Source organism: Galeopterus variegatus, unplaced genomic scaffold (assembly GCF_000696425.1).
Source record: "Galeopterus variegatus unplaced genomic scaffold, G_variegatus-3.0.2 Scaffold10181, whole genome shotgun sequence".
Classification (NCBI taxonomy): Eukaryota; Metazoa; Chordata; class Mammalia; order Dermoptera; family Cynocephalidae; genus Galeopterus; species Galeopterus variegatus.
In genome coordinates this window covers 5877-15313 of record NW_007736292.1, presented here as the reverse complement: position 1 = coordinate 15313, position 9437 = coordinate 5877, and the positions used below count along the sequence as shown (strand labels likewise).

The 9437-nt window shown below is 35.3% G+C and overlaps 1 protein-coding gene across 1 annotated transcript in view; it reads right to left on the bottom strand.

The window, feature by feature from the left end:
- The window catches only part of LOC103609846 (RING finger protein 17-like), a gene marked incomplete at its 5' end in the record, with an annotated part of 25161 nt that extends 16768 nt beyond the window's left edge, over nucleotides 1-8393 (bottom strand). Inside the window, 5 exon segments of the mRNA XM_008594121.1 lie at nucleotides 1069-1143; nucleotides 2087-2206; nucleotides 4191-4354; nucleotides 8035-8190; nucleotides 8260-8393. Coding sequence (XP_008592343.1) covers nucleotides 1069-1143; nucleotides 2087-2206; nucleotides 4191-4354; nucleotides 8035-8190; nucleotides 8260-8393 — 649 coding nt within the window.
- Nucleotides 8394-9437: the final 1044 nt, after the last annotated feature.

The window sequence follows — 9437 nt, the reverse complement described above, 5'->3', positions numbered from 1 at the left end:
ACAAAAAAAAAAAAAAAAAAAAAAAAAAAATCCCAAAATGGCAGGAATCAGAAGAAAGTAGCAGTCTAAAAGCAGGAGTTATGACAATGCTTTAAAACTCTGGATAAATTCCACTGATGGTGATCAGGTGCTGAACCTGTGTGACTGATAGATAAGCTGACTGTGGACACTTCTCTCCATTTCCGCTGGTCCCGCCTTTGTCCGCAGCCATGTCCTCACTGAGTTGTGGTCACTGCCTTCCAGCGGACCTCCCTGCTTCTCTCTGTTCCCTCCAGACCTGCCTCCCGGGCCCTCTCGCCCACGTGCCCTGCTCTCCCCAGCACTGGCGCGGCACTGATCCCGGTGCCTGCGGGGCCTGTCCTCTCACTGTGTTAAGGTCTTGACTCAGGTGCTACCTTCGCAGGAACGTCTTCCCTGACACTGTGTTTAAATGGATCCTCCCCCAAATCTCCAATGTTCTAGTCGATCAGTTATACTATTTCCTAAAAATGTCTCTCTGTGCCTTTCCGCATTCCATTTCCTCAGTCAGGAGAACTTTACCATCTTTTCTTTAAGGGATACGTCAATTCTCATCACCTCAACTCCCATTACACTTACTCTTTTTACCAGTCACTTGGCTGTCAGCATGTTGCTTTGCAGTATGAGTGTTTTAGGCTTATGTCTTGTTTCACCAACCAGATAAGTTCTTTAAGGACAGGGATCATCACAGACTCTCTTGAATTAACCTGCACCCAATATAAAGAATCATCCTGGAAACTGCAACATATGTGTATAAACATCTCCAACAATTTGGTACTGTTCCATGTATCAAAATAAGTCATTCATAATTAATAAATTATCTTTGAAACTACTAACTTTAATGGTTATGAAAGTTCTCAGAAATTGTTCAAAATTAAGTTTATTTCAAAAAAGCCTAGGAACCATAGTGGTGACTTATGTTGAGTAATATACACTCACATCGGAACACATATAACACTACTCATCAAAAATACCCCTCAAATTATGTTACTTATAATATTTTATGGCAAATAACTTAAACCAGCAATATATGCTTTAAATACACATTACCATAATGTGAATTTCTCTCTTGGAAAGTAGTTCCTGAAGAAGCTCTATTGCATCTGGTTGCCAGACATTCCCAACCTATTTGGAATTAAACAACTCACATTCTTTTACATTTTCATAGAATAAGATAAAGCAGTCAGCAAGATATACAAAAGTAGCCAAAAATAGGTAATATAGTAGCACAAAATACACAAGCAGTTTTCAGAGACTATAATGGATATATGATAAAAATGATCTTAAAAAACTAATAATCTGACAGCTTCTCCCATAGCACTCACTTAAAACATCTTATGCTTTAGAAATATAAGCCTACATTAAACAAAACATCACATTCGAAAGTTTAAAAAAAGACCAATATGCCAATGGAGTGCTTGTATGAGACCTACAAGACATAATCATTAAAGAGCAGTAACTGTGATGTTTTTATGTGTTAAGAGGTTCACACGGCAAGGACGTGAGACTTCCTGCCAACAGCCATGTGGGCGCGCCATCTGGAAGTGGGTCTTCTGTCCCCAGGCAATCGTTCAATGACTACACTTCTGGGGCACATCTCAACCGCAGTATCACAAGGGGTCCGTGTGCCATGGACATAATTGTATGACATAATGAAAATTTATTGTTGTTTAAGACCACTAAGTTCTAGCTTAATTTATACAGCAAGAGATAATTAATATTCCACTCTTTTATACAGCAAGAGATAATTAATATACCACTCTTTTTTTATCTGGTTTACAGCTTCAAATTTGTTGTAATTTCATCTGATAAAGAAATAACTAAATTTTTACAATCTTACACCTTCCCGACTATGCATATATTATGTCTCTTAATTTATTTAGATGTTTTATGTCCTTCAGTATAATATTGTAGTTTCCTTTAGCTGTCTTATTGAACTTATTTGTAGGTATTTTATTATTTTTGTTGCAACTGAAAATAATTTTATTTTACATTCTAATTTCTTAAAAATTATTAATAAAAAACAATATTTAACATTAATCATCCCACAAATTACTATGTACTCTACAGGCATGGTGTTACAGAGCTGACAAAGAATACAAAACTGAGGTGTATCAGGATATAGCAAGACAAGGTAAAGATGACACTGTGGAATCTTCTCCATAAATCCATGACCTAAATATTGTACCTGAAACAGGCCACATAAAATCTTTATTTAAAATTTATTACTTAAAGCTAGGGGAGATTTCCTGGTATTAAAAAGAAAAACAAAAAAAGACATTCTGGAAAGAAAACTAAATTTAGATTTGGAAAATTTCCAGGAAAAAAGCAACATTATATTCCCTCATCCTAAAGTGTATCAAACTTCATTGCAAAAACGTTTTCTTGCACATAACCTATAAACAAAACTTTTTAAAAACATTGGTCTCATTAGACTCACAAACTCTTGGAGAGAAACAGTTTCTAAAAATGCTTTAATTTTGGTATTTCAATTTCTAAACTGTCTTAGGAATAAGAAATGCCATTAAGTTGTTTCTTTTGCCCCAATGTAACAAAACGAACACATCTCTGTTTAATTGGGTTTGCTTGGCAGTCAGCGTTTTAAAAAATGAAATAGAACTGAATAAAAAATAATGAGTATATCACAGGTAGTGAGGTTGAGTACGGTTTCATAACATGTCTCTCTCTTTATTTTTTTTTTTTTTTGGCAGCTGGCTGGTACAGGGACCAAACCCTAGAACTTGGTGTTACAAGCACCACACTCTAACCATCTGAGTTAACTGTCCAGGCCCTAAAATGCTTATTTCCTAATGTGGATCATAGGATAAACTTTGAAAGATACCAGGTTAAGGAATGAAAAATTCATTGTGTATACTCGAAACGTAAAATGGCCATGGTGGGGGGGAGGGGAGGAGGTGATGATTAAACTATCACAGTACTTTTAAATAAGTTAAAATAAGTTATATTTTATATTTGAAATAACTTATAATAACATATTAAAATAACACATTTGAGATATTTAGAGCATAAGAAAAAAATTCACCATGTTTTTTATTTGGATTCTGTGTATGTAAAGTTCATGAAGTATGATAATGTGATGAAAACTGAATTTCAGTTTACCTTTGTATTAAAGAGGAAAAGAGGAGGAGTTATTTGGACAACCCAAAGGTATGTGGAAACTGACCATTTTCATATAAACACATGAATCTGCAAGTATTCAGAGGTTTAAGTACTCGCCTAAAATTTGAGATCATTTTACTTATATTAAAACCATTAAAAGTTAGTAGTCCAGCAGAAAAATCATAAGACTTAGAACCAGAAGTTTAGGAATCAGATGCTTGGATATGAACTCCAGCATCACCGTCCACTGGTAAGGGTGACCTTGGCAGATCACTGAACCTAATTCAGTTTTCATACATATCAGTAAAATAGGAATAATAATCTATGTTTGGGATAGTTGTAGACAAATTATAAAATATGAAGGCACATATGTGAAAAAAGCTAAAAATCTTGAATTTCTATGTAATTGTTAGGTATCACCATCAAACAGAACATAAACTTCTGTCCAAAAAGAAACAAAAAGACCTTTCTCCTTAATCCCCCAATTAAAACTAAAGTTTTTAAGGGCTGAACCAACTTCATTGCTTTACTTAGTAAATACAATGTAAATGAAGGTATTTTTATCCATATTTTTCTATGTACATTTTCAAAGCATGCAGCTGGTTTTGAAGATCTTGAATGAAATGCGAGTGTCCCTCACTAATTTGAGGGTCCCTCACTAATTTACCTTGAAAGGTAAATTAGCCTTCACCAAAGAATTAGCAGGGCCATAAACAAGTTTGCTAAGGAGACATATAACATATCGGAAAACAACTTGTTTTACTTAACACTGTGTGTGCAAATAGGGCTACTGATCACAACTAAGTGATCCATTCATTAAAAACCAGTGATCAAATCCCTCCCTGGAAATACTTTCTGGTTATCCAGGTTACTAAATACATTGAAAAAAATTCTTATTACAATTAAAAGTATACTGCATCTGACTGGTCTTCCTACGTGACTGAATTCATCAAAAGATGTTTAAATCAAATTTTCACGTGTTCAGACTCAGAAGACCACTTAATATTACAGCATTTAGCCTTAGGAATGTCACAGGAGAACATGGGACTCACCTCAACAGTGCCGCCTACAACTCCCATTACCCTGCCTCGGTACCACATAGTATCAGATCCTCTTACTGCACAGGCTTCTCCCTTTTTCCAGAAATAAGGCTCCAAAAGACCAAGGCATTTTAAATTACTTTGAATTTCATTCATCATTTCTACTAGCTCAAATTCTGAAGAGATTATTAAAAGTAGAAAGCGTTTACAAAAAATTCCTTAGTACTTTTCAATAAGAAGTTATCATTAATCTTTAATAACTTCATAATGTAGGTAAAATAAGGAATTAAAAATCAGTCCCATAATAGAACTTTCATAAAGATAATTCAGTTATTAGCTTCAATTTGTTTCAAGACATACTACCAACAGCATATAAACAATTATTCTGATATCTGATTACATTTTGAGAGTGCAAACATCATAAAGAGCTCTGAACACATAAAAAAGAGCTGCCAGTTTAAGACGTCAGTTTGACAGCACACCTAAGTAAAACGGCACACAAGTTATGTGCTACTCAACGCTTAGATACAGTATAATGCTGGGGATATAAATTAAAATTGTAATTTTGTGGGCCGGCCCGGTGGCGCACTGGATAAGTGTGCCACTTGGGAAGCGCGGCAGCGCTCCCGCCCGAGGGTTCAGATCCCACATACAGACCGGTTCCCGCTCACTGGCTGAGCAAGGCGCGGGAGCAACACCGAGGGTTGCAATTCCGTTGCCGGTCCCGGTCCAGTACAGGGGCAACACTGAGGGTTGCAATCCGTTGCTGGACATGGAAAAAGACAAAAAGACAAAAAAAAAATTGTAATTTTGTTTTTATGCTAATTGGCCCATTATTTCCACAGTAAATGTATATCCCAATAACTGACACCACAGAAGGCACGCTCTGGAGTCAGTTCCCATCCCAGTCCTACTGCTTTAGTTGTGTGATCATGGGTGGTTCCTTTATCTCCAAAAGCCTCATTTTATTCTTCTGTAAACTGGGTATAACAGCGCCTACCTGTATCATCAGCACTGCGGGAGGATTAAACGTAAAGCATTTAGCACAATGCCTGGCACATAACAATCAACCAGTTTTAACAATGACTATTTATACATGCCAAGCAAAGCTTCTGAGTTAGGGCCGGCCCGGTGGCGCACTGCTACAGTGTGCCGCTTGGGAGCGCGGCGGCGCTCCCACTGAGGGTTCGGATCCCACATGCAGACCGGTTCCCGCTCACTGGCTGAGCGAGGTGCGGGCGCGACACCGAGGGTTGCGATCCCGTTGCCGGTCCCGGTCCGGTACGGGCGCGACACTGAGGGTTGCGATCCGTTGCCGGACATGAAAAAAGACAAAAAGGAAAAAAAAAATGTAAGTAGTTAGCTTCCTATGTACAATAAATGAAGGGTATGAATAACCTAATTGTACTTCAGGGGGTTTTGTTCCAAATGTTCAAACACACACAAACACACACACACACACACACACACACACAGAAAAAAGAAAAGAAAGCTTTGGCTCTCAGATTTTTTAATACTGGAATGGCAGATAGGAAGGTATAGTATGTGCCAGAAATTTTGTACATGTTATTTTCAATTCTCACAAAAAAACTGTGAGGTAGGTAATTATATCTACATTTCAAAGAGCATAATGCTGATAGTAATAAAAGGTAAAGAGAGTTTTTCATGGTGATGCAGGTAAATGACAAGCACTTCAGTAAATTCCAAGTATGCCTTTAAAGCACAGCTGTCCAGTAGAAATATAATGTGAGCCACATATGTAATTAAAATTTTTCTAGTATCTATGTTAAGATAAATTTTAAAAAATAGGTCAAATTAATTTTAATAATATATTTTATTTAACCTGTGTATCCAAAATACTATGACATGTAATCAATATTTTTATAATGTCACTGCAGATTAGTGGAAAAAAGTGTGGAGTTCTAAGTAGATGGGCTGGGACAACTGATTAAAAAATGAAATTGGATTTCTTCTTCACATCTACCCCAAAATCAATTCCAGGATTGCTTAAAGAGTTAATGTAAGAAAAAAGAATTGTGAACAGTTTTTATAAGGTCACATAGTGGAATACGTTTTTGATCTCAGAGTAAGGAATGACTTTTTAATGAGATGCAAAACAACAAAACAAACAAAAACAAAGAAGAAGATTTATAAAATCACATTTAAAATGAAGACCCTCTGTTCATTCAGAAACTTCGAAATGACACTGAAAAGGCAAGTGAGAAACTGAGAGAAGATATCTGCAACTCATAAAACTGAGAGAGGATACATGTTCAGGATCTATGAAGAACTACGAATCAGAAAACAATAACTTCATGGAAAGTGAGCAAAAGACATGAACAGACACATTCCATAAATGTGCAGATATGTATGAATAACTCACATAGAAGAAAAGGTGCTCAACCTCATAGGTAATAAAGGAATGCAAACTAAAGTCACAGTGAGAGGTTCACACCCACTAGATGGAAAGACTTAAAAAGTCTGACAATATCAAGTGTTACCAAGGTTGTGGAACAATGGAATTCTCATGCACTGTAAATTGCTACAAACCACTCGAAAAACAATTTGGCATTATCTAGTAGTGGTGGTCACACACACACAATGCTAAATAATCCACCAATTCTACTCACTGAAACCCTAGAAAAATTCTTCCTTGTATCAATAAACAGATACAAGAATGTTCACAGCAGCATTTTTTATAATAGCAAAAGTCTAGAAACATAGAAGTCCATCAACAGTAGAATGAATAAACCGAGATATAATCATTCATTGGAATACTATTCACAAAAATGAATGAAATATAATTATATGCATCTAGGTAGATGAAGCCTGAAAATTTTGATGAAAAGTCACAAAAAGATAAGTACATTCTGGTTCCATTTACATAAAGTTTGAAAGATGGAAAAACCAATTTGTTTAGTGATACACACACAGGTGGTAGACTATAAAGAAAAGCAAGGAAATGCTAATCACAAATTCAGGAAATTTGGTTATATCTTGGGTGGTGAAAGGGGGGACGTGGTCTGCTGGGTGCACACAGATCTTCCAAGATTCTGGTAATGCTTATCCTGGGTAATGTGTATATGGTTACTCATTTTAATATTCTAATTTAAATAACACCTTTTATGTTATATACTCTTACATATTTATAACGTATTTTACAATAACTTAAAAATTTGTTTGGGCATCTACACTTAGTGATTTTTAACATGATCACATTAACCCTAACACTGTGTTGTGGAAGTGATCCTTTGGGATCCCATCTTCACATGAGGGATCCTTCACGTTTCCTATCAGATTTCCCAAAGGGGCCTTGGGCTTTATTTCCTTTTTCCTGAACTTTGTGTAGGTATCGAAGAAGAAGTTCAAGGTGCCACAGTGGCTCTGAGGCAAGCTCCTTCTCTCCCACTGTTCTGGTTTCATTTTGTTTTGGAGCTTGGTATATTCTTTACTTTCATGCCAATCCAGTAAATGTCAATTAGAAAGAAAAAATATATAGGCATTTTACCTGACTTATTTGGTAGAGTTGTTCAATCTGTCATAATAGCAGAGATGAAAATTCCAAATTCCTTTCTTATACCGTGAATAGCTTTCACATAATTATACTACATTAACGTTGCTATGTTAAATTAATAATGAAAAACTCATTAAGTGATTTTTATGTGCTAGGCATTGTTAAAGCACTTTGCATGCATTTCATGTAATCATTTCATCCTCCTAAAAACCCTGTGAAAATAAGGTTCAAAGAGGTTAACTGCTTGCCCAAGGTATTCCAATCTGTGTCTATCTTACAAGCGAACTGGAGCTTCTAGGCCTACTTTTACTGACTAATCCTACATAACCTAAAAGATCTTACCTGATAATTTAGATATTACAAATATAGTTCCATCATCACCAATGCAGCTGACTATTGCCTCAAATTCTTTCAGGTTAGGAATAGCTGGTGGTTTATAGCATCTAGTGGTTCTTGGTTCTAGAATTTTCTATGTAAATTCATAAATTCTTAAATTTTCTACTTAAGTTTTCTACTTAAATTCTACTAAAAACCACAAAGTTAATTCTACTTTAACTTTGTAATCACTTATTATATCAGCAGCTTTTTTGTCAGGGTCAAAATTAACTTTAATACACTTAGTAACCAGTGAATCTTCTTGACCCAGAGGGATTTCCAGAGACTTCTCTGATAATGAATGGCTGCTATCTAATTTATTAATTCTGTAACATACAAAAAAGAACACTTGTAAACACAAGCAAATATAAAATTCTGGAGAAAACAATGTAAAAAGAATCCACCAATATACTTGATATTTAAAGAAAATATTTGCTCTCCTCTAGGATATGCTAATCTAACTTGTTACACGAAAAGAGCATAATTTAACTTATAATGAAAATTATTTTAAATTATAAATGAGATTAAAGAGAAAAAAGCAATATAATTTCACTTAAATGTTTTAAATTACTACCTTGTATCTACATGCTATTCCCTCAGAATCTCGTATATCTGGATGTTGTACAATGAACTAGATGTTACTGGAAAATACAACACAAGTTGATTCTAACTTAGTCCACAGATAGAACATACACATGTGGACAAATTATCGACATCCAGAAAATAATACCAAGAGAAAATGAGTCTCTTAAAATAATAATAAGGTATGACTAAGATATTAGGTGTTGGTGTTAATATGCTATATTTGCTCAATTTTTTTACTTCATGTTATTCCCTTCCAATTAAAAAAAAAGAAGTCTGACTTGTTAGCTCAGTTGGTTACAGCATGGTGCTGATAACACCAAGGTCCAGGGTTTGGTCCCTGTACCAGCCAGCTGCCAAAAAAACAAAACAAATCAAAACAAACTACACAAAACTAATTTTAAAAAGAGTAAATCTATAGCACAAAAATTAAAATCCTAGAAAGAAATATTAAAACTGACTGTGTTTTAGCAGAATTACAGATGATCTGTTTCTTCTAATTTCCCGTACTTTTCTTTTACAAAGAAATAAGCACTGATGAAACAGTTCACATAATTCCTAAACTAATCCCATCTCCCACCCCCACCTTAAAATAGCTAATTGTTTTAGAGCCATAAAAGCAGTAAAGAACATCACAATTAGTGGCAGACAATGTTAGTATTAACTTGCCTAGCATTTTTCGCTTTAACATTTCTTTATCAAAGAATTGCTTTAATCTAAAGCCAACAAACCCCAAAAGAGACAAATGTGGGATTAAAGATGTGGAGCCTGGCTGTAGGCCAAGGCCC